This window comes from Dipodomys merriami, unplaced genomic scaffold (assembly GCF_024711535.1).
Source record: "Dipodomys merriami isolate MVZ:Mamm:240054 unplaced genomic scaffold, mDipMer1.0.p SCAF_52, whole genome shotgun sequence".
NCBI classification, from domain to species: Eukaryota; Metazoa; Chordata; class Mammalia; order Rodentia; family Heteromyidae; genus Dipodomys; species Dipodomys merriami.
In genome coordinates, this window is record NW_027206091.1 from 9903191 (window position 1) to 9927344 (window position 24154).

Consider the following 24154-nt stretch of genomic DNA (forward strand, 5'->3'; position numbering starts at 1 on the left):
GAAGGGGAAACCTAGAGAAAGTAGGAGGCTCAGGGGATCCTGGGAGGAAAGTAGGAGGCTCAGGGGCGTGTGCAGCACTTGAGCTGGGTGGAGTGTGAGGCTCCTAAACAGAGCTGACACCGCCCCTTAGGGGGCGTAGGGACCCAGTTCCCTCTCTCCTTAATGGACTGGGCTCTGCCCAGCAGTGCACAGGTCATGAGAACAGCCAGGCCCCGTCCTCCAGCCCCGAGGGGCGGGGACCCATCCTCCCAAGCCAGGGCGCCAAGGGACGGGAAACCTCCCATGCTGTCTGGACAGCCAGTGTGGTTAAAGCACACCTGTAACCCCAGCCCTGGGGAGAGGTGGAGGCAGGGAGACCCGGGGTGTGAGGCCAGCTGGGGAGCGGGAGGAGGCCGGGGATGAGGACCTGGGGAGTCCAGCCAGAGGAAGGGGGTGGGGGATGCAAACCCCCAAACCACGAGAGGTGACCGGAGGCCCCTCCTCCAGCCATGACCCTAGGGGTTAAAGGTCAGCATTGCTGAAGGCAGGGCGGGGGGGGGGACACGGAGCTCCCCCACCCCGCACCCCTGCGCGCAGGACCCACGTGGAAACCTCAGGGCTTGTTGGGTTTTTTTTCCTCACGTTTAATTCAGTATCACAGAAGCACCAATAAATAGTCGCATCCGCTCCCCGCGAGCTCCCCCGGCCCGGGGCAGGGGACGCCACGGGCCGCCGCGACCTCCGCGGCTCAGGCCCGCTGAGCCGCAGCCCCGCTCGGCATCGCGAGAGTTCCGAACGGGTGGGACCAGGCTTTTTCCGGAAGTGGGCGTGGCCCGGCCGCCTATAGGCAGGAGCGCAACGGGGCCTGCTCTCAAGGGACGTCGTGGGGGCGTGGTCAAGGCTCAGGGGGCGTGGTTCTCGTCTGCAGCTGTCACAATGACGTCCATCCAGATGCGCATAGCTTCCGGGCTCGGGGCCACCATGTAGAAAAGGCGTTCGTAGGTTTTGACGCAGAACGTCAGGCGGGGGCTGGGGCTCTGCAAGTAGGAAAGGGGGGTTAGGGAGACAGGCGCTGCTCCCCCGCTTCCATTCCCCCCACCCCCTTCCCCAGCCTGGACTGCAACCCCTCCCACGCCACTTGCTGGCTGGGTAGCTTTGGTCAAGTTACTCAAGTTCCTGGTCTGAGTTTTTTCCATTTGTCTTGCTAAAGAGTGTTCAAGCCACAGCCTGACACTCAGCCCTGTAATCCTTAGCAATTCAGGAGCCTAAGATCTGAAGAGCAAGGTTCGAGGACAGCTTGGTCAGGAAAGTCTGTCTTATCTCCAGTTAACCCAGAAAAAGGGTGGAAGTGGAGCTGTGACCTAAGAGGGGGAGCACCAGCCTTAAGCAAGAAAAAGCTCATGGAAGTGCCCAGGCCTGGAGTTCAAGCCCATTAATGGCACTAAATAAATAACAAAGAGTGCTAGTTACCTCACTGGTTAAGAGGATTACAGAAAAAAATATGTAAAAAAGAAACGTTTATGTAAAATGACATTACTACACCAGGAACCAAAGGAATTTTAAAAGGACCAACCATAAGCCCTTTACCCAGCCTTATTTTATTACACTAGAAATACAGACATTTAAATTCCATCTCCTGAGGTGGTAGATAATGGCTCACGCCTGTAATCCTAGCTACTCAGGAGGCTCCGATCTGAGGATTGCAGTTCAAAGCCAGCCCAAGGCAAGGAAAGTGTGTGAAACTCTAACTCCAATTAACCACCAGATAACCGGAAGTGGAGCTGTGGCTTAAAGTGGTAGAGCACTAGCCTTGAGCAGAAAAGCTCAAGGATGGTGCCCTGGCTCTGAGTTCAAGCTCCACAACCAACAAAAATAAAAAGTAATAAATTCCCTCATTCCCCCCCCAAAAAAAAAAATAATCTAGCCTCCTCCTGGTTAGCAATTGAGAAATGTTAGTGTCTAAAATCCATTTAACTGAGCCACCTACTGGCCAACCCCAACCTGTAGGTATCATCTATGCCTATATTTTAGCCCAGAGTGTGTCCAAGTTTGCTCATTTCACAGATAAGAAAACTAAGGCTGGCAAAGTCAGTCTTCTGACATCACACAGCCGGGATTGCAAGTGAAGCTTTAGAAAGCCTTGTGTTGGTTCCTCTCCACAGAGCACCCCACAGATTCCATCAGTTGCCAACACTGAACCTTTTACCCCTGCACTTTTACAGGCGGAGGGGAGGGAAACAACTGGGGGCTGGGCTCTGTGGCACACGCCTGTAATCCCAGCTACTCGAGCTCGGAGGAGCCACACATGGGGTTGGGGGCACTCCACCTTGAAGGCACAGCGTAAGTGGTCATAGTAGACTTCTTCAATGGCCTGGAAGTAGATGACACCTTTGAGCTTGGTCTCCTCCTTGTCTGATGGAGGGAGAGAAGAAACAGGCGGGGGAGGTGCGAATGGGTGGTGGGGTGGGGCTGCACTGGGGGAGGGAGGAAGGGGAGGGGTCTGGAGTCCCAAGGCTGGAAGGTGAATTCCTATTCAAGCTAGGTGGGTGCAGGTGTCAGACTGCACCTATAGGGGTGGTCTTGGAGGGAGCTTAGGGGGGACTCTTGGGAGAAGAGCAGGATGGAGCCAGGGCCCCAATTCCCAAATCCTGGAGAGGGACGGGGGTGAGTATGGTTCTGGCGTGTGGAGCCCTGAGGTTGGAAGGCTAGGGCCCGGGTTCCCTGGGGTGCCAGCCCGAGGTGAGGCCTGGAGCCCGGACCCCGCAGCCCGCGCCCGGGGCTTACCTGCGTAGTAGGCCAGGCGGCGGGCCTGGCGGTCGAAGCAGAACCACCGCTTCCTCCAGGTCTTGATGCGGCCCCCCATCTTCACCAGAGGTCCACGGCAGCAGCCCCCGGACACCCTCACGTGGGGACAGCTTTCGGGGTTGTGACCCCAGCGTTCCAGGTGCTGCCGGAGGTCCAGGACACGAGGCCCAGGGGGGCGTGGTGGGGGCGTGGGTGGGGCCTGCAGAGAGCGGAGATGTGGTGGCTACTGGGGAGCCAGGAAACGGGGTTCCTAAAGCTTGGAGACCTGGCCAACAGGCCATGATGCCTAATTTTTTTTTATTTTTTATTTTTATTTTGCCAGTCCTGGGGCTTGAACTCAGGGCCTGAGCACTGTCCCTGAGCTTCTTTTGTTCAGGGCTAGCACTCTACCACTTGAGCCACAGCACCACTTCCAGTCTTTTCTGTGTATGTGGTACTGAGGAATTGAACCCAGGGCTTCACACATGCTAGGCAAGCCCTCTACCACTGAGCCACATTCCCAGCCCCATGATGCCTAGATTTTTATTCCTTAAGATTGGGTTTGGGGAACTTCTTGGCCAGGGTTGGCCTCAAACTATGATCCTCCCAATTTGGGCCTCCCCAGCAGCTAGGATGACAAAGTGGACATCACTGTGCTTAGCTTCCCTGTACAGTTTGTGGGAAAGGATAGGGGTGGATGGGTCATGGTGCTTGAACTCAGAGCCTGGGTGCTGTCCATGAACTTTTCTGCTCAAGACTAGTGCTTTACCACTTAAGCCACAGTTCCACTTCTGGCTTTTTGCTGGTTAACTGGAGATAAGAGTCAAATGGACTTTCCTGTCTGGGTTGGCTTTGAATTGTGATCCTTAGATCTCAGCCTTCTGAGTGGCTAGGATTACAGGTAGGAGCCACGGAGCGTTACTAGTTTTAAATAATGCAGAGGCACAATGCAGGGCACAAAGCCAGCACAGGGGACACGGACGGGGACACTGCTCACCACAGGGGACTGTTGAATAAATGATGCTACAAGGCATGGCAGACTACCTCAAAGTGTGCTTCATTTTTATGAGGACACGCACTGACACAGACTTGCTGTGTTTATTTCATGAACACTTTCCTGCCCAGGCTGGCTTTGAACCACGATCCTCAGATCTCAGCCTCCTGAGTCGCTAGGACGACAGGCGTATGCCACCAGCACCCAGCTTAAGGCTCAGTTTTTAAGAGCCCCAGCATAGACTTGTTCAGAGGAGGGGAAACTGAGGCACGAAGACGGGGCAGCTGGGCCAATGGTAACACTTGTGCTGAGAACACAAAAGGCTCTGGGATGGACCACAGCACACGAACAAAACAAAAATGGCACCGTTTGCCTAGAACATCCATGCCACAGACGCGTGAAAGAGAGCATCCGGGCAACTCCTACCCTTCCCAACCCCGGACGCTCAAAAGACCTGCAGAGCAAAGGCGATGGACACACCGGGCAGGGAGAAGGCAGGTAAGACTGACCGTAATGGCAGGAACTGCAGGGCCTGAGGGTCTGCTGTCTGCACCTCTCCTTGTCCCTTCCTGTGGGTTGGGGTGCAGGGACAGTGAGCATGCCACCCCGAGACAAGTGGAGGGGATGGACAGGCTTAGGGTCTGAGGGAGGAGGCTGGGGCCTGGACTCCTGGGTCTGAGGGAGGAGGACTGGGGTCTGGACTCCTGAGTCTGAGGGAGGAGGACTGGGATCTGGACCCCTGGGTCTGAGGGAGGAGGGTTGGGGTCTGGGGGAAGCAGGGCTGGGGTCTGAGCGGGGAGAATCTCCCGTCTGCAGGAGGGGGCGCGGGGGTCTCACCCTGGCTTTGAGCAGACGCTCTCTCTCTGCCACAGCCTGCTGCAGTAGCCGTTCCATGTGGGCGATGTCCGGGTGCAGGGCTCCATAGCTGGATGGAGGAGGCGGAGAAGGGTGGGGAGGGGCAGAGAGGGGTGTGGTCACCATGGCTCCACCTCCTCCTCCTCTGCTCTGCCCCCTCCTCTCCCTGGGATCCCACCTGCTCCCAGGGCCACAGTTCAGCAGCTGATAGAGCGGGTGTCTTCCTGAGGTCCCCACTGCTGGGCCAAGGCCCGAGGCCTTCAGGGGTGCTGGGGAAGTGAGGGTGGGGTTAGAAGGCTGGGGTACTCCCCTGCCCCAACCCTTGAACTTCTCTCTGCAGACCTGCCTTCACCTCTGTCTTCTGCCTCGGCCCAGGGGTCCACTGGGGAGCAAGAGGGGGAGGGGAGGGTCCTCACCTGTACAGTGGACAGACAGAGGTCGAGGAGACCCTTTCTGGCTCACACGCTCTCCCCTTTTCCGGGGCAGGCTTCCAGTCCTCTGGAGGCCAATGGAGCCCTGAAAACACACAAAGCCTGTTGTGATTCTGATCAGAAATGTCCCCTAAAAACTGATGCCTTTCACAGCCAGGCATCGGTGGCTCACACCTGTCATCCCAGCTACTCAGGAAGCTGAGATCTGAGGATCACAGTTCAAAGCCAGCCCAAGAAGGAAAGTCCAGGACACTCACCTCCAATAGCAGAAAGCCAAAAGTGGCACTGTGGCTCAAAGTGGTATAGTGCTAGCCTTGAGCAAAAGAGCTCAGGGACAGTGCCCAGGCCCTGAGTTCAAGCTCCAGGACTGGCAAAACAACAACAAACTAATGCCTTCAGCCAGGTGCTGGTGTCTCATGCCTATAATCCCAGCTACTCAGGAAGTTGAGATCTGATTATTGTGCCCCAAGTGGTAGAGTGCCAGCCTTCAGTGAAAATAGGACAGAAGCAGCATTGAAGTTCTGAGTTCAAGCCCCAATACCAACGCGCGTGCACGCGCGCGCGCACACACACACACACACACACACACACGAACCCCAGTTTGGAGGATTTTTTTTGGGGGGGTCCAGTCATGGGGCCTGAACTCTGGGCCTGGGCGCTGTCCCTCAGCTCTTCAGCTCAAGGCTAGTGCTCTACCACTTGAGCCACAGCGCCACTTCCGGCTTTTTTCTTTTTGGTTATGTGGTGCTCAGGAATTGAACCCAGGGCCCCAGGCATGCAAGGCAAGCACTCTACCACTGAGCCACCTTCCCAGCCCTGGAGGATTTTTTTATGGAAGAAGGTTTGGGTTTTTCTTCAGTGCTGGGTATGAAACTTAGGGCCTCTTGAATACGAGGCAAACACCCTACCACTGAACCCCAATTCCAACTGCCGTGAGACTCCCCATTTTAGAAAGGAAAGTTTGGGAAGATGAACATATGAGGAAAGTCAGTGCTGGTGGCTCACACCTGTAATACTAGCTACTTAGGAGGCTAAGATTGGGAGGATCGAGGTTCAGGACCAAGCCTTGGCAAGAAACATCCATTAGAATCCATCTTAACAAAAGACGCTGCTGGGGTTGGGATGGGAATGTATGCTGACATTCCAGCTATGAAGAAGCCTACAACAGGAGGATTACAGTTCAGGCACATGCCTGGGCAAGAAGCAAAACCCAATCTCAAAACTAGCCAGTGCAGGCTAGATGTGGGTAGCTCATGCCTGTAATCCCAGCTTCTCAGGAGACTGAGATCTGAAGCTGGAGATTGGAAGCCAGCCCAGGCAGGAAAGTCCCTAAGACTTGTCTGCAATGAACCAGCAAGAGAAAACCACCAGAAGCCTGGGCCCTGGGGCTCTGCTCTCAGCACCCCCCAACCACCCCACTGACCAGAGAGGCTCATGGGAAAAACCAGCGGCTTCCAGGCACCTGCAGGGAGCTGTGGACGGAGAAGAGACAGGAAGAGGCAGCGGCAGTGGCGGCGGCGGCGGGGTCCTGCAGCACCAGCAGTTGGCGGTCAGTCTTCTGGGTGAACAGGAGCTGGAGAGAGGTGAAGGGGAGACCTGGGCATTGGGGGGTGGGAAGGGGAGGAACTGGCAGTGCCCAGATGCTTGGGTCCCTGCTTCTACTGGCAACCCAGATCTCAAATGAAGAAACCAAGGCTTGGTTCCAAGGAAGCTGGGGCCTAGACCCCTGGGTCTGAGGGAAGAGGCTGGGCCTCTGGGTCTGAGGGAGGAGGCTTGGCACATGATACCTTGGTGAGGGCTTGGCTGGGCTCTGAGAAGTCACCTCCGGGCGTCTCATGCAGGCTGCTGAGCTCAAACAGTCGACTCCGCTCCTACAAACCCCATGGCCCACCATGTGTCAGTGAGCGAGGGCCACCCCCCACCCCACCCCCGTGGCTTTTCCTGAAGCCAGGAAACATGGGGGGGGGGGCTGCTGGGGGAAGGCCCACAGCAAGGGAGGATGGAGGACAGGTGTCTGGGGAAATGTACCTGCGTCAGGGCCTGGAGGGCCTCCTCCTTCTTCCGGCTCAGTCCCCGGCTCTCGGCGGCCATCTGCTCCCCCAGCGATCCGAGCTGCTCCTCTAGGACCTGAATGCGACGCTGCAGGGGCCCCAGCCCCAGTGACCCACCTGCCCCCTCGGCCTGCCCTCCCACGGCCTCGCTCCACCCCAATCAATAACAGCAGGAACTGGAGGAGGGGGAGGGACGAGTCCTGTGTTTCCAACTTTTTTCTTTTGTGTCCAAAGAGATCTGGGACAGGTTAGGGAATGGAAGATGGGCTATAGAGGGCAGAGATCCAGGAAGGCAGAGACTTACGGAGAAGAAAGAAGAGAGAAGAGAGAGAGCAAACAAATGCCCGGATAAAACCATAGCATAGTGAACAGGAAAGATGCATAAAGACAGAGCTGTAGAGAAAAGGCAGAGAAAGAAGACAAGATAAAAATAGACACCAGCCAGGTGCCGGTGGCTCACGCCTGTAATCCTAGCTACTCAGGAGGCTGAGATCTGAGGATCCCTGTTCAAAGCCAGCCTGGGCAGGAATGTCCGTGAGACTCATCTCCAATGAATCACCAGAAAACTGGAAGTGGTGCTATGGCTCAAGTGGTAGAACACTCACCTTGAGCTGAAGAGCTCAGGGACAGTGCCCAGGCCTAGAGTTCAGGGCCTATGACCAACACCACCACCACCACCAACATCAAAACAGAGCCGGGAGTTGGTGGCTCATGCCTGTAATCCTAGCTACTCAGGAGGCTGAGATCTGAGGATCGTGGTTCAAAGCCAGCCTGGACAGGAACATCTGTGAGACTCTTATCTCCAATAAACCACCAGAAAAACCAAAAGTGGCGCTGTGGCTCAAGTAGTAGAGCGCTCGCCTTGAGCTGAAGAGTGCAGGGACAGAGCCCAAGCCGAGTTCAAGTCCCAGGACCGACCAAAAAAACAAAAAACAACAAAATAGACACCAGCATGTCAGGGCATGCCTGTAATTCCTGCACTGGGAAGACTGGATCAGGAGGCTGGAGAGTTCAAGGCCAGTCTGGGCTACATAGCTAGACCGTGTCAAGACAAGGAAGAGGGGAGGAAGAGAGGGAGGAAGGAGAACGGAAAAGGAAAAAAAAAAAAAACAAGCTAGGTGCTATTAGCTCATGCCTATAATCCCAGCTACTCAGAAGGCTGAGATCTGAGGATCTCAGTTTGAAGTCAGCCCAGGTAGAAAAGCCCAGGAAGACAAGAGTTTCCAATTAACCAGCCAAAAGCCAGAAGTGAAGCTGTGGTTCAAGTGGTAGAGCACCACCCTTGAGGGAGGAAAAAAAAAAAAGCCAAGCAAGAGCAAGAGGCCCTAAGTTCCAGTTCCAGCAGAGCACACACACACACATTCAAAAACAGAAAAACAAGAAAAAACCCAGGGCCTGCCTGGCGGGCTTGTGGTAAGATTCCATGAGCCAGTGCTCAGTAGCTGCCGTGGGCTGCAGGCATAGTCAGGGACGGGGCGGGACAGTGCCCTGGGCTCACCCTGTGTTGCGCCACGCTGGCCTGGAGCTCCTGGACCCTGGGGTCTGACACTGAGGCCCCAGGGCCATCTCTGTCCTCCTCCTCCTGCCGGCTCTCCCGCTCCAGCTGCTGGAACTCCAGATCCTCATAGGCCCGCTGGGCCACATCCAGCTGCTCCCTCATCTGTGGTGGACAGAGGCCCGGATGCTGGAGCCCAGGGAAGCCGTGGGCGGGGCCAGGACTCCTGGATGCCTGGGTCTGAGGGAGGAGGGGTTGGGACACCCTCATCTCTGGGAGATCCTCACCTCTTGTACCCCATGCAGAAAGCGCTCGCGCTGGTCCTCAGGCTGGGAATCGAGCTGCCCCTCAGCGTCCCGGAGTCTCTGGCGAAGATGCTCCACCCGCTCCCGCTCCTGGTGCAGCCGCCTCTGCTCCTGCAAGAACCATGGCCGTGCCAGGCGCCGGGGGCTCACGCCTGTCATCTCAGGAGGCTGAGATCTGAGGATCCCAGTTCAAAGCCAGCCTGGGCAGGAAAGTCTGTGAGACTTTTATCTCCAATAAACCACTCAGAAAACCGGAAGTGGCGCTGTGGCTCAAGTGGTAGAGTGCTCACCTTGAGCTGAAGAGCTGAGGGACAGCGCCCAGAGTTCAAACCCCATGACCGACCAAAAGAAAAGGAACTACGGCCGTGCTGTGTGCCTCAGCCTGTGCTCAGGACAGGACCCCCGTCACCCGGCTGGGAGGCCCCAGATCACACACCCAGCTACGGCATGGCGCCAGGATAACCGGGACCCTGACGGATCCACACAAGTGTCCTAGAGAAGGCACCAAGCAAACAGCCCTCCTCCCTCAGACCCAGGGGTCCAGGCCCCAGGCTTCCTCCCTCAGACCGTCCGGCTCTTTCTCATTCACCAGATCAAGTTATCCTCAGCCACTCTCTTGTCCACATTGTCATCTCCCTGTCCTAGTTACCACACCAGAGTCCAGGCCCCTGCCCTGCGTGCCTGCTGGGTCTCCTCTCCTTCCAGAGCCTACTGGCTCCCTTCCCTGGCCTCTGGGCCTCTCTTGCCCTGGCCTCTCAGCCTCCCTCTAGCTCATGTTTTTGGGTTTTTTTGTTTTTTTTGGGTCCGGTCATGGGGCCTGAACTCTGGGCCTGGGCGCTATCCCTCAGCTCTTCAGCTCAAGGCTAGCGCTCTACCACTTGAGCCACAGCGCCACTTCTGGCTTTTTTCTTTTTGCTTATGTGGTGCTGAGGAATCGAACCCAGGGCCTCAGGCATGCAAGGCAAGCGCTCTACCACTGAGCCACCTTCCCAGCCCTAGCTCATGTTTTTTTTTCATCTGCCCTTCCCAGCCTTGCCCCTGAGGTAGCCCTGGCATTGTCTGGAGGACTCCGAAGGAGCTAGTGCCCACCCTCCCGTCCATCTCCTTGAAGGATGACCTCGAACCCAGATGCACCCCAGCTGGTAGTCCTCCCATGGCCCCAGGAAACCAAATCAGACACACGCCCTGTCCATTCCCAGCTCCTCTTCCTATCTTCCCACCCCGGCCAGCTTTGCTTCCCAAACTTATACTTTTCAACCTCTGTACACCTGTTCCATTCTGTTCCCTCTGCACCAAATACCCTTCCAGTTCCATGCATCTCCTCAGGAAGAAATATTCCCTGATTCTCAGGCTCTTTGCAAGTCGCTCACATCCAGGGAACTCAAGATTCCTGGAGCAGGAGTTACCCCCTAACCTCAGAGCTGTGTTACACTGCCCTAGCAGTCCTAGATTAAAATCACCATTGGTCCCCAATATTTGCTCAGAAAGTACAAAGTAGGCCAGGTAGGGTGGGGTACATTTGTAATACCAGCACTGCAGAGACTGAGACAAAAAGATCTCAACTTGGACACCAGCCTGGATCGACATAGCAAGACCTTGTCAGGAAAAATTTAAAAATAATTTAAAAATAAAAAATAAGTGGGCTGGGAAGGTGGCTCAGTGGTAGAGTGCTTGCCTCGCATGCATGAGGCCCTGGGTTCGATTCCCTAACACCACATAAGCAAAAAGAAAAAAAGCCAGAAGTGGCGCTGTGGCTCAAGTGGTAGAGGGCTAACCTTGAGCTGAAGAGTTGAGGAACAGCACCCAGGCCCAGAGTTCAGGCCCCACGACCGGACCCAAAAAAAAAAAAAAAAAAAAAAAAATAAGGGGCTGGGAAGGTGGCTCAGTGGTAGAGGGCTTGCCTTGCATGCCTGAGGCCCTGGGTTCGATTCCTCAGCATCATATAAGCAAAAAGAAAAAAAGCCGGAAGTGGCGCTGTGGCTCAAGTGGTAGAGCGCTAGCCTTGAGCTGAAGAGCTGAGGGATAGCGCCCAGGCCCAGAGTTCAGGCCCCACGACCAGACCCAAAAAATAAAATAAAATAAAATAAAATGAACAGGTCAGCTAGGCTCTGGGGATTATGCCTGTCATCCTAGCTACTCAGGAGGCTGAGATCTGAGGATCAAGGTTCAAAGTCAGCCAGGGCAGGAAGAAAACCAGGAATGGAGCTGTGGCTTAATGTGGCTAGAATGCTAGCCTTTAGCAGACGTGCTGAGGGACAGTGTCCAGGCCCTGAGTTCAAGTCCTAGGATGACAAAACAACAACAAAAAACACAACGAGACAACAACATGGGGCTGGGAAGGTGGCTTAGTGGTAGAGTGCTTGCCTAGCATGCATGAAGCCCTGGGGTCAACTCCTCAGTCCCACAAACACAGAAAAGGCTGGAAGTGTCGTTGTGGCTCAAGGGGTAGAGTGCTAGCCTTGAACAAAAGAAGTTCAGGGACAGTGCCCCAGGCCTTGAGTTCAAGTCCCAGGACTGACAAAAACAAACAAAAAAAGACAAGAAAACACAAAGAGCATTTGAAGCGATGGAGCTTTTCTTTGTAGCTTAGCCACCATCTGCTCTCAGGGAGTGGCAGAGCCCTAGGCACTGACCACTTATCACTGGTCACACTACCTTGGCATGAGACCAGCCACATCCTGCCTGGGAACAAAAGGACTTGTTTTCCCCAACAGCAGGGAACAGCTGGGGCAGAGAGAGAACCATTAGAGATAAACCTGCATCAGCTCAACCCCAGATCACAGGCTGGCCTTCCTGGTGTGGACTCCAACAAGTGCCCCGCCCCCCCTTCACTCTCTCTCGCTTTCTGTGTGTGTGTGTGAACTGGAGATTGAACTCAGGGCCTGGACACTGACCCTGGGCTTCTTTTGCTCAAGGCTAATGTTCAACTACTTCAACCACATCTCCATTTCTGGCTTTTTGGTGTTTCATTGGAGATAAGAGTTTCACGTACTTTCCTGCCTGGGCTGCCTTCAAACCCCAATCCTCAGATCTCAGCCTCCTGGATAGCTAGGATGACAGGCAGAGTCACTGGCGCCCTGCTCACTTCCCGGTTTTTGCTAGTTCACTGGAGTTAAGAATCTCTCAAATTTGTCTTTCGTAGGCTGATTTTAAACCGAGAGCTTCAGATCTCAGCCTCCTGGGTAACTGAAATTATAGGCATGGGCCACTGGTGCGCGGAGGGAGAGCATCTGTCTAGCATATGAAGTCCTGAGTTCAATCCCTAGTACACTCACACACAATATTTGAAAGGTTGGAGAGTACAGGACACAGGGGTAATCTGACTTAAAAAACAACAACACTTTTATGCTATGTTGAACATGAACTGTACAACGTGTGGGTGGGGATGGGAGGGAGAAATTGGGAGAGGAGAGCAGGGGTGACATTGTGGGAGAAGAAATGTACTCTCTGCCTGACCTACAGAACTGTAACCCCTCTGTGCATCACCTTTGTAATAACAATTTAAAAACTTTTGTGGCTTTGATATTTTTCTGATTATGACATTTGAAGAGCAGACAGCCAGGAGACCACGGAAGGGGGCTCCGGTGAGTCAGAACCCCCACAATCACAGTCAGGAAGGGAGGAGGGGAATGAGGAGAGAGGAAGAAAACCGGTGGAGAAGTCAAAGGTCAAACCAACCTGTTCCCGCAGCTCCTGGCTGCCCCTGGTCGCGTCCACCTGCCGGTCCAGCAGCTCCCGAAGCCGCTCCTCCTCCCGCCGGGCCGCCACGCGCTCCCCGGCCAGCTCACCTCGAAGCAGGGCCACCTCCACCTCCATCTGCCCAGACAGAGAGCGCGAGGCCTGGGGTCCTGGGGTCCATGGGGTGGGTATGCTCCCCTCCCCGCCCTCCGCCCCTAGGCCTCACCTCGATCCGCAGCTCCTTCCTCTGGCGCTGCAGCTCCTTGACCCGCTGCTCCATCAGGGCCACGCGGGTCAGCGCCTCCAGCTGCTGCGCCCGCAGCCGCCGCGCCGCTCCCCGCGCCCCCTCCCCGGAGGAGGAGATGAGCGCGGTGGGTGTGGCCGGGGCCGGAGCTGCAGCCTCGAGCTGGGAGCCGGAGGGGGCGTGGTCACATGAGGCCACGCCCCTTCCACAAGCCCCTCCCCCGATCAATCACCACATAGGTCCGACCCCTCAGCGCGCCCCCCATTCTAGCCCCCCCCCCGCTTCCTGTTCTATGTACTTAGGCTAAGGATGGAGAGCGGGGCCGGTGGGGTGGTCACCAGATCAGATTCTTTGGGGGGCAAAAGGGGGGTCCTAGCTCCCACCCCAAGGGGTACAAAGCACTGTTGGTTATAGGAGGCATTTGTTTTCCTTATCCAGCCTAACTCTCTTTCCCTGGATCTCTGGGTCCTTTTCTTCCCGGGGGGGGGGGTCGTCTCTCTCTGACTCAGTTTATCTGTCTGAATGGCTAAGGCTCTTTCTCTCCTTTTTTTCCCTGGAATTTCCCCTGTCGCTAACCCCACCTCCGTCTGTCTCTCCTCCTTGTCCCGTTGGGATCTTGGTCTGTCCGTCTCTGGATCTGGCTAGTGTCTGTCTGTCCGAGTCTCTCTGGTTCCAGGTCGACTTTTTGCTGTCTTTCTCGGGGTGTCTCTACCAGTCTCGGGGTATCTCCGCTTATCTCCACTTTCCTGCTTTCTCTCTACCTGTCTGTCTGTCCATCTATCTGTCCGTCCGGGTCTCCCTCCGTCTGTATCTTTGTCTCTCTGGGCCTCCTCAGTGTCTCCACCCGGCCTCTATTCTCCGTGTCCATCTCTGTCCTCTCTGCCCATCTCCGCGTCCGTCCCCTGCTAGGGTGTGGGCCCCGTCGGGGTGACCCCCGCCCCCCACCTGGGCTGCCGCCCCACGGGCCCCTCACCTCCTCCCGGCAGCTCTCCGTGCTGCTGCCTTCCCCGACTTCTTCCTCTTCCTCGGCCTGCTGATTCGCTCCCGGGCGGCTCGGGAGCTCCGCGGGGACCCCGGGCGCCTCTTGCACTTGGGGCTCCTCGGAAAGTCCCTGGGGTTGAGCAGCTTCTTGGGGAAAGGCTTCAGCGTCGCATTCCGGGACGGATGGCGAAGTCGGGGTCCCCTCCTCGGGGCTGCTGGGCGTCCCCATAGCCGCTTTGGATTCCAGCGGGGTGGGCGTGGCCAGGGTGCGCGAGGGGCGTGGCCTTAGGAATCGGGCAGGGGCCTGCGGGCCTCGGGGGCGTGGCCTGGAAGCTCGGAGGGCGTGGTCTAAGAGTTCAAAGAATGGCGCTGAGCATCCCGAGGGCGTGTCCTGAAGTTTCCGGGGGCGGGGAATGAGGTTGGGCGAAGGCTGATTGCTCCTAAGGAGACACGCCCCCAGAGGCGGGACGGGAATTTGAGTCCGTGATGGGGAGATGGGGGTCCCAGCGCTCCCCCTAACTGGCCTCCCTCCTATCAGGAGTCAGGCCTTGAACCCACTCAACAGCCCCCCCCTCCACGCCCCGCTTAATTTCCTGCACTACCTTTATGGCACCCCATCTCCTCCCTCCGGGACTCCCCGCCCCGCTCCGCCCGGGAGCTCGCAGTCTTTCTCCCGGCCCCACTGCACTGGGGGTGGGGAGCCCCCAGAGATCGGGGATCCCAGTCTCCACCTTTTGGGACAAGCCCTGGGGCCTCTCAGGAAAGGGATCCCCGACTTCCAGCCCTCCCTTCCCGCTCCTGCCCGGCAGCCGCGGCCCTCCTCACCAGCTCAGGCTTCGGCGCCTCCGCTCTGCGCCCTGCGCCCGGGCCCCGCCGCTTCTGCTGCAGGACAGGTGGCTGGGATGAGGAGGGGCGAAGAGGGCGGGAGAGAGGGCGGAGAGAGGCCGCCCGTCCCCCTCCCTGCAGCCCGGAAGTGCAGGGGGGAAAACAGGTCCAACCGCTCTCCAGGGAGGAGGGAGCCACCGGCTGGCCCCGCCCGCCGGCCGTGGCATCCAGCCATTCCAGCACCACCAACCCCACTCTCGGAGAACCCAACATGGAGTCCACCCACTCCGACTCCAGAGCCCCCTCTCACCCCCCCCCCCCACCGCCCCCAGTCCTTTCCCCAGGAGGTCCAGGTGTCTTTGGCCATTTCTATATTGCCGTCTCTAATATTCAGATCTTGTGAGTTCTCAAAGATAGGAATGGAGATGGGGGGGCCTCTCCCCTTTAATGAGCCCTTGAGAAGGGCCCCAACCGGTTTAGGGAGCTAGGCCAGGGGGTAGGGGTGACTTGGGCTGTGTCAGTGACCCGCCCAGTGACAAGGAAACATGCCCTCCATACTTTACCACAGGGTGGAGGGCAGGGGTTAAAGGTCTCAGCCAGACCCTTTCCTGTCTGGGCAAAACAGGAAAATAAGCAGCACGTGAAATGGGATTACTAGAGTCCAAGAGCTGTAGCAAAATGCTGTGCACACCTCAATTTAGTTTCATAGATCAATCCAAGAAGGGTTGTCATCTACAGGTTTTTGTTTTGTTCTGTTTATGCCATGCTGGGGCTTGCACCCAAGGCCTGGGTGCTGACCCTTTTCACTTGTACCTTAGTTCCACTTCTGGCTTTTGACTGGTTAACTGGAAATAAGAGCCTGATGGATTTTCCTGCCTGGGCTGGCTTTGAACCAAGCTGTAAGATCACAGCCTCCTGAGTAGCCAGGATTACAGCCATGTGCCACCAGGGTAAAACTACTATCTTCATTTTATCCTTAGGAAAGTGAGGCTGAAGAAAGTGAATATATCCAACTTCCATAAACACCAGCTTTGGTGTCTTTGAGTCAATGTAGGAACATGGAACCATTAAGTAAACAGTCACACACCAGCCCGGATGTGCCCGGGAGATGATTCTAGATGATAGTAACAAAAATAGTTCTGGTAGGGAGTCTGCCTTGCAGGCGGGGTGCCAGGCACTCAAGGGTGTTATAGGCTTATCAGATCCTGCAGGCACCCTGTTATTACCACTTCCACTTTACAAAGGGGGAAACTGAGGACTCAAGGGAAATACCTAACCTGGAGTTCTAAGAGAAGGGAGTGGCTCAAATGCAAGGCCCATATTCAAGTCTGCACCTGACCTTGTGAGTTAGGATCTCCTCCTCCTCCTCCTCCTGGCACCCAAGGCCTATCCAAAGGACCAAACCCACCTCAAGCTTTCAGCCACCCCCCCCAACCCAACTTGTGTCCCCAGGAAACAGGTAGAAGTCACATTCATGGTAAAATAATCAGTTTTTATTTATGAAGTTTGAGGGGCTGGAGGGATAGGGGTGGGAGAAAAGAGGAGGCTCAGTAACAGCCCCTCCGTCTCACCAAGTGCATCTTTAACCACAGTGCCAGCACCTGACAGACAAGTCAGGAAAGCGGGGTCTAGACCCCGCAGCGCAGGTTTGCTGGGACAGCAACATCTGGAAGGAAGAAACCACGAAGAACCCTAAAGGACCTGACCAACCCTGCACTCCACAGAGAACCCAGGAAGACTGGGGAATTACAGTTCTGTCATTCAGAAGGAGTAGTCCAGACCCCAGCCACCTCCTCCCTCAGACCCAGGGATCCAGACCCCAGCCACCTCCTCCCTCAGAACCAGAGATCCAGACTCCAGCCTCTTCCCTCAGACCCAGGGATCCAGACTTCAGCCTCCTCTCTCAGACCCAGGGGTCCAGACCCAAGCCCTCCTCTCTCAGATCAGGGGTTCAGACTCCAGCCCTTCTCTCTCAGATCAGGAATCTAGGCCTCAGCCCTTCCTCCCTCAGATCCTTCAGATGTTGGCCTCCCCTGTCAGATCCAGAGGTCTAGGCCCCAGCCTCTGCCCTCAGACCCGAGGTCCTGGCTCCCAAGTGGCTTACCTATCTGCTTAGGCTTAGGCAAGTTCAGGTTGTTCATGACCTTGACAAACTCCTCACAGCTGAGAGTGAGCCGAGGATTCAGAGTCCGTTCTTCCTCCACAGTGGAAACTGTGAGCCCTAGTGGTGAAGGAAGGGAAAGGAAAGTGGCTGGCTCCAATGCCTTAGAACTACATTGTCTAGAACTGCCTAATAACTAGTGTCTCAGAACTACATTTCCCAGGAGACTATGGGAGGCCTTTCTAGCCATGACACTTTCCCTTGGGTTATGCACTATGGGAAATGCAGTTTCCCACAGTCCTTTGAACTTTCTTTTTTTTTTTTTAATCTTTTTTTGTTCGTTTATTTAGTTCTTTGAACTTTCTAGATAAGGAAGTCCTGGGAAAACCCTTGCCTTGCAGAATGCTAGTTGTGGAGTTCCACACACAGCCCATTCAAACCCTGGATCTTTTTGGCCCATGGAATTCTGGGACTTGTAGTCTCCATGTCCTGCAGAATGTCAATTGTAGAGTTCCTACCTCCACACAAGCCCCTCTCAAACCCTGAATCTTTTGGGCCCAATGAATTCTGGGATTTGTAGTCTTTGTGCCCTGTGAGAATTACAGGAGGTCACTTAAGCTCTTCCTCTACACACCTCCTCCAGCAAGCAAGCCCTTACCACGGTAATCGTGAGCGGGGTAGATGAGACAGTTCCCTGGAAGTGTGAAGATCTTTTCATGGACTGAGTGGTACAATGTCTTAGCACAGCCTGGGGAAGGAAAGTTCTGTGGTCAGTGGCCTTGTTCCCTTGGGAAAAGGATAGCAGGACAGAGTCACTACAGCTAAGCTCTCTACCTCTCTCTTCTGCCAATAATACTTGTTTGTCTGGGTAGAGATGGAGAGGGAAGGGCATTCTAGGGGGTGGAATAGCACATGCAAAGAACTGAGGAACAGTGAGGTATTCATCAATCTAATTCAGGATTTAAGCAAGGTTAGAATGAGACCCTTCTCTAGGGTCTGATGGTTTTTGGTCTGTCACCCTTGGGTGCATGTCTGTAATTCCAACACTCAGGAGTCTAGAGGCAGGAAGATCAGGAATTCAAGGCCAGCCCAGCCTTCGTACCAATATCCTGCCTCAAAAAAAAAAGGCCAACCAACCAACATCAAACAAGAAAGCTATGTGAGATAGTAATTATTTGTGGTCCTAAGTTCCTCATTAAGTGGTAAGAGTTTTTTTGTTGGGGGAGGGGTATTTGTATTTAAAACACCTGCCAGCAGCCAAACCCCTGGATGTACTTGTCTCCAAACTCCAACAGCTCAACTTGAATCTAAAATCTACGTATTCATTCTCGTAGCCTATACTGAAACCCCAGACACCCATGGCCATACTGAGAGAGCTCAGGCTGGGCAAAGAAGCCAGTCACCTTGCTGGAAGTCTGTCCGCCCACACCCTCGAATCAGCAGGGCATCTCCAGTGAAGGCCATACTGTGGTCATTCAGGACAAAGGTGACACAGCCTGCAGTGTGGCCAGGGCTGGCTCGGGCCTCCAAGGCCTGACAGGAATGGAACACAAAGAGACAGTCACTGACCAGCTGCAGGTGACAACCCAGAAGTCCATTTACTCCAGATACACAGCTAGACAAAGCAAGAGAGCAATACTTGGGCTTAACATCTGTGAATCTGGACTATTGGAACTACCACTAATCAAAGCTGGGTACCTGTGGTTCACACCTGTAATCCTAGCTACTCAGGAGGCTGAGATCTGAGAATCACAGTTCAAAGCCAGCCTGGGCAGAAAAATCTATGAGACTCTTATCTCCAATTAACTAGCAAAAAGCCAGGAGTAGAGCTGTGGCTCAAATGATAGAGTGCCAGCTTTGAGTCAAAACCTTTTTTTTTTTTTTTTTGTCAGACCTCAGGGCCTGAACACTGTCCCTAGGCTTCTTTTCCTCAAGGTTAGTGCTCTACCACTTAAGCCACAGCACCACTTCTGGCCTATTCTGTTTATGTGGTACTGAGGAATTGAACCCAGGGCTTCATGTATTCTAGGCAAGCACTCTACCACTAAGCCACATTCCCAGCCCTTGAGCCAAAAACAAAGAGACCAGTGGACAGGTTCTGAGTTCAAGCCCAGGACTTATACAGAAAAAGAAAGAAAGAAAGAAAGAAAGAAAGAAAGAAAGAAAGAAAGAAAGAAAGAAAGAAAGAAAGAAAGAAAGAAAGAGAAAGAAAGAGAAAGAAAGAAAGAAAGGAAGAAGGAAGGAGGGAGAAAAGAAGAAGAAGAAGAAGAAGAAGAAGAAGAAGAAGAAGAAGAAGAAGAAGAAGAAGAAGAAGAAGAAGAAGAAACATTAGCTACGTTAAAATGTCAGTAGCTAGTGAACTCCAGGAAATGATTTGAAGGTGATAATATTCTAGCATTATTTCAGTTGACTCTCGATTTGGAAATATTCCAAACAAGACATTGTGGGGAAGGGGAAGAGGAGGGCTTGGGATGGGAGGAGGCAGAGAGGAGGGGGGGGTCACCCGACATCCTTAACCCACAGCCTCCATGGTTCCTGAAACTGTTGACTGATGGATGGCCAGGGCTGCAGAAAATCCCATTTGGGCTCTGCCCCTCCTCCCTCTCTCTGCATTCTCCAACCATCTCTTTCTTTCCATGACAACACTTCAATGACATGCTACATGCCACAGCTGTCCTTTTCTTTACCCTGCTGCTTCCTGAGCAACTGAAACTACAGCCAGTCTGCTCAACAAACAAAAAGGGATCTGGGATCAGTCAGCACAAACCTCCTGCCAGGCCTGACAGTTCCCACGGCCTGCACTGCCACCTGGTGGTCATAAAGCTCATGGCAGGCAATTCGGTTTCGTGGCAGTGTTTCCTCTTGCTTCATGATTCACAAGTACTTTGGGGCTGGCACCAAAGGCTCCCATCTGTAATCCTAGCTACTCGGGAGGCTGAGATCTGAGAACTGAGCAAGGCAATGCCAAGCCAGTCCATTCAGACAAGTCCATGAGACTCTTATCTCCACTTAACTACCAAAAAATACAGAAGGGGAGCTGTGGCTCAAATGGCAGAGTGCCAGCCTTGAGCACAAAAGCTCAGGCCCCAAGTTTCAAGCCCCAAGATCAGCACACAACAGAAAAAAGAACATTGAAAACACTACTCAGAAAAAGTCAGCCACAAAAGAACACTTGTATTTTTCCATTCCTGTGGAAAATCCAGAGACTAAAAGTAGATTAAAAGTTGCCAAAAGAAAGACCAGGCATGGTGGCGCATACCTGTAATTCCAGCACTCAGAAGCCTGAGGAAGGAAGGTGATAAAAAGTCCTGTCTCAAATAAATAAATAAAAGTTGCCTAAGGCTGAGAGGGGAAAAGATGAGGCTGGGGGGGGGTGATAGTTAAGGAATGTGGGCTTTCTTTTCTCCCTTCTTCCCTCCCCCCCTCTTTCTTTTTATTTTTTATTGTGAAAATACTGTACAGAGGGGTTACAATTACATGGGCAAGATAATGAGTATATTTCTTTCTTTTTTTTTTTTTTTTTGGTCCGGTCGTGGGAACTGAACTCAGGGCCTGGGCGCTGTCCCTCAGCTCTTCAGCTCAAGGCTAGCGCTCTACCACTTGAGCCACAGCGCCACTTCTGGCTTTTTTCTTTTTGCTTATGTGGTGCTGAGGAATCAAACCCAGGGCCTCGAGCATGCAAGGCAAGCGCTCTACCACTGAGCCACCTTCCCAGCCCCATGAGTACATTTCTTATCAAGCATTGTAGCCTCCTCCTTTGTTTCCCCTTCCCATCCCTTCCCATCCTCGCCTCACCTCCCCACCCTCTCTTTCTTCTGTGTGGGGCTTGAACTCTGGGCCTGGGCGCTGTCCCTCAGCTCTTAGTCTCAAGGCAAGCGCTCTACCACTTAAGCCACAGCACCACTTCTGGTTTTCTAGTTGTTTATTGGAAATAAGAGTCTCACGGACTTTCCTGCCTGAGCTGGCTTTGAACTGTGATCCTCAGACCTCAGCCCCCTGAGTAGCTAGGATGACAGGCGTGAGCCAGCCACTAGCACCCAGCTACATCCTGAGTTTATTTCTAATCTTGTTCAGGGTTTTCTCAATTCAGAAAATGTTTACTAGCATCTACATGTGCCTCATACATCAATGTACAACGCACTATTTTTACCTTCTTCTAAACAAAGGCTTTTGATATTGTGAGTAAACCCTCAACCCCACACAGCCTTTATTTCCCAGAAGTGCTTTGGTCTATGTAAACTGTCCTCATTTAGCGAAACCCTCAACCGAGAGGCCAAGCGCTCGCCCTGTCACATGACATGCCATTCCCTGCCTGAGCCACACTGTCCATCTTTGGCAATTCTTGCTTGGTGCACTGTTGAGATTTGAATTCAGGACCTTGCCAGGGCTCTTGCTAAGGCAGGTGGCTGGGCCTCTCCAGCAGGGCCCAGTCCTTTCTTGGGCAATTCTGATCAACTGGTTCCCTTGCTCTCAGCACACACATCCCAACCCCCTCCATATTGCACCCAGTTACAAATTCTAGCCGGAAACCTGCTGGTTAAGACAGCAGAGAAGAGAAGATAGACCTTTCCTCCAAGAGGCCATGGGGCTGAGGCTGGGGTGAGGCTCAGGCCTGCAACATTTAAGGAAGCACGGGCTTTTGAGTGCTGACCCTGTATATCTACCACACTGTGAATAGGTGCTGCCTTAAAAGTCTTTCGAGGACTCACCCAGGTCCAGGTCAGGGGACTGTGCTTCCTTCAGCTAAGGCAGGGCTGGGTCTCTCCCTTATCCCTGGCGTGGGAGTGCACAATTCACTTTTATGGAGATGCCAGGCTGAAGAGATTGCCCCCAATGCCATAGGGAACTCAGGAGGTGTTGACTTAGGGGTTAGGCCAGAGCCACGCCTGCCTGGAGCCTCTTGTTCCAGTGCCCCACCTCGGTTCATGCTGCCCTTCTCCCAGAGATGAGGTCAGGGGTCACACCCCAACCCAGGGGACTTCGCTGCCCAGGCCCCAGTACCCATTGCCTGTAAGTTCAAAGAGTCCAGTCCACCCACCACCCACCCTCTCCTAGAATACCCCACCCTCCACTCACGAAGCGTCCAAAGCGGATGGAGTCGCCATCGTCGATGTGCAAATCAGCCTTGGCTCCGCTGAGGCGGGAGATGACCGACTGGCAGCCGGGGAGCAGCGACCTGAGAGCCCCGGAGCCTGTGATGTGGTCAGCGTGGCAATGGGTGTTCACTGCGAGACGGGCGGGCAGGCTCAGCGGGCATGGAGGGTGGGGCGTGCCCAGCCCTCCTCCCTCAGACCCAGGGGTCCAGACCCCAGCCTCACTCAGATCCAGGGGTCCAGCCCCCTTCCCTCAGATCCAGAGGTCCAGCCCCCTCCCAGATCCAGGGGTCCAGCCCCCCTCCCAGATCCAGGGGCCCAGCCTCCCTCCCTCAGAGCCAGGGGTCCCCCCTCCCTCAGATCCAGGGGTTCAGCCCCCCTCCCTCAGACCCAGGGGTCCAGCCTCCCTCCCTCAGATCCAGGGGTCCAGCCCCCTCCCTCAGATCCAGGGGTCCAGCCCCCCTCCCTCAGACCCAGGGGTCCAGCCCTCCCTCCCTTAGGCCCAGGGGTCCAGCCCCCCCCTATCTTAGGCCCAGGGGTCCAGCACCACCCTCCCTTAGACCCAGGGGTCCAGCCCCCCTCCCTCAGTCCCAGGGTCCAGGCCACGCGGCTCCCACCCGCCCCCACACACCCAGGCGGGCCCCCCCCACGAACCCGCATACAGCAGCCGCAGCCCCAGTTCCTTCACCAGCTGGGCATCGCGGCCGGCGGTGTCCAGCACCGGGTCGATGAGCACGGCCTCGCGCGCCTCGCGGTCGCCCAGCAGGTAGGTGTAGGTGCAGCTCTTGGGCTCAAACATCTGGGAGGGGATGGCGGGGGGGGGGGGGGGAGGAGAGGAACACGGTGAGAGCGCAGGGCCTGACTCCCGCCCCCGGGGCCCGGGGTACACCCGGACACCCAGAAGCAGCGCCCCGCCCGCCCTCGGCAGCGCGGGGTCCCCCATCCTCCTCCCCGAGCTCGGGAATTCCGCCTTCCTAGCCCACACGGCAGCGTCCCGCACCTCGGTCTCGTAACGGAGCCAGAAGCTCGGTCTCCACCCCGCAAAGCCCCGGGGTCCCCCAGATCGTCTCCCCTTTGAAGGACCCAGAGCCCCAGCCCCGAACCCCACTCCCCACCCGGAACGTTGAGGCGTTGGACCCCTCGGGAGCGTCCTCTCCTCAAGGACTCGGGCGCTCCGCCCCTCCCGCCGCCGGGGCCCACCGCCCCGCCTCCCGGCCAGGCACCCGCCGGTCCCCCGTACCTGCCGCAGGAGGAGCGGGGCTCCGGCCCCGCAGCCCTGGCTCAGCTGCCTCCGGGCGGCCCTGAGGGCCGCGCCCGCCATCGCGCCCACGACCCGACTGCGCCCGGGCTGAGCCGGACGCGCGCCGCCGGACTCAGGGGCGGGGCCGGCGCGGGGCGGGGCGGGGCCAGCCGGGAGGGGCGGGGCCGGCCTTAAAGGGGCCGCGCGGTCACAGTCAGCAGAGAGGGGGGTGGGGGGGTCTTGCTAAGGCGGTGCTGTCACAAATCAGGAAACATGGCCAGTGAAGAAAGGGTCCTGGGCAACCTGGACAGACAGACAGACTAGACAGACACATAAGGAGCCGATGGTGTAGAAAGACAGACAGAAAGAAACCCTGGCCAGAGAGAGAGAATTTGTTTTGTCAGTTTTGGGGCTTGAACTCAGGGCCTGGATGCTGTCCCCAGAGCTCTTTTTGCTCAAGACTAGCACTCTACCACTTTGAGCGAGGTGCTCAGATTTCAGCCTCCTGAGTAGTTACCACTTCGTTCAAGGTCACTAGTCTTCAGTGGGACTGTGGTGGATGTCTGGTTACAGAACAACTTATTCCATCCAAAGATTCCTCTTTTTTCTTTTTTTCCTTTTTTTTTTTTTGGTCTGAGGCCAGGACTGGAATGTAGTATCTGAGGTTGCTTTCATTGGCAGGCACTCTATAACCTGAGGCAGGTTTCCAACCCCTTTTTTCTCTTTTTCTGTTTGTCCAAGATTGGGACCAGAACTTGCTACTTGATGCTTTTGTTCTTTCGCTGGGTGTTCTACCCACTGAGTCACACTTCCAACCCCAAGATTCTGATTTTTTTTTTAATTTTTGTTTGTACTAGTACTGGGGCTAAAACTCAGGGCCTGGGGGCTTTTGCTTGGCTTTTTCACTCAAGGTGATGCTCTACCATTTGAACCACAACTTTCAGGTTTTTGGTGGTTAACTGAAGATAAGAGTCTCATGGACGGTTCTGGGAAGGTGGCTCAGTGGTAGAGCACTTGCCTTGCATGCCCGAGGCCCTGGGTTCGATTCCTCAGCACCACATAAGCAAAAAGAAAAAAGCTGGAAGTGGCGCTGTGGCT

At 55.1% G+C, this 24154-nt stretch overlaps 2 protein-coding genes across 3 annotated transcripts; both read right to left on the reverse strand.

The window, feature by feature from the left end:
- Positions 1-585: 585 nt before the first annotated feature.
- LOC138811246 (pleckstrin homology-like domain family B member 3) lies at positions 586-14699 on the reverse strand. Of its 2 annotated transcripts, none has more exons than XM_069998970.1 (16): positions 14623-14699; positions 13790-14237; positions 12799-12978; positions 12573-12710; positions 8877-9005; positions 8593-8754; positions 7072-7182; positions 6831-6914; positions 6506-6616; positions 5029-5128; positions 4791-4881; positions 4595-4682; positions 4267-4326; positions 2764-2983; positions 2306-2391; positions 586-1016 (listed from the first exon to the last, which is right to left on the reverse strand). In XM_069998970.1, the coding sequence occupies exons 2-16, from the start codon at positions 14024-14026 to the stop codon at positions 882-884; spliced, it is 1932 nt and encodes a 643-aa protein (XP_069855071.1). In that variant the 5' UTR covers positions 14027-14237; positions 14623-14699; the 3' UTR covers positions 586-881. The 2 variants fall into 2 exon arrangements, with proteins under 2 accessions (XP_069855071.1, XP_069855072.1); XM_069998971.1 differs by having other exon boundaries at positions 13790-14145; positions 14623-14697.
- A 1394-nt stretch (positions 14700-16093) lies between these two features.
- Positions 16094-23165, reverse strand: LOC138811259 (persulfide dioxygenase ETHE1, mitochondrial). The gene is made up of 7 exons (XM_069998993.1): positions 23057-23165; positions 22471-22615; positions 21800-21948; positions 18127-18256; positions 17382-17471; positions 16727-16843; positions 16094-16288 (listed from the first exon to the last, which is right to left on the reverse strand). Exons 1-7 carry the CDS (start codon positions 23135-23137, stop codon positions 16251-16253), a joined length of 750 nt encoding a protein of 249 aa, XP_069855094.1. The 5' UTR covers positions 23138-23165; the 3' UTR covers positions 16094-16250.
- Positions 23166-24154: the final 989 nt, after the last annotated feature.

Coding starts and splice junctions, on each gene's coding strand:
- LOC138811246 (XM_069998970.1), bottom strand. CDS start 14,026: ATGGGGACGCCCAGCAGCCCCGAGGAGGGGACCCCGACTTCGCCATCC. Junction 7,183..8,592: donor CCAGCGTGGCGCAACACAGG/GTGAGCCCAGGG, acceptor GGGCCCCTGCAG/CGTCGCATTCAGGTCCTAGA. Junction 4,327..4,594: donor AGCGTCTGCTCAAAGCCAGG/GTGAGACCCCCG, acceptor CCCAACCCACAG/GAAGGGACAAGGAGAGGTGC.
- LOC138811259 (XM_069998993.1), bottom strand. CDS start 23,137: ATGGCGGGCGCGGCCCTCAGGGCCGCCCGGAGGCAGCTGAGCCAGGGC. Junction 22,616..23,056: donor CCCCGCTCCTCCTGCGGCAG/GTACGGGGGACC, acceptor ATCCCCTCCCAG/ATGTTTGAGCCCAAGAGCTG. Junction 16,289..16,726: donor GCCTAAGCCTAAGCAGATAG/GTAAGCCACTTG, acceptor TCTTCCTTCCAG/ATGTTGCTGTCCCAGCAAAC.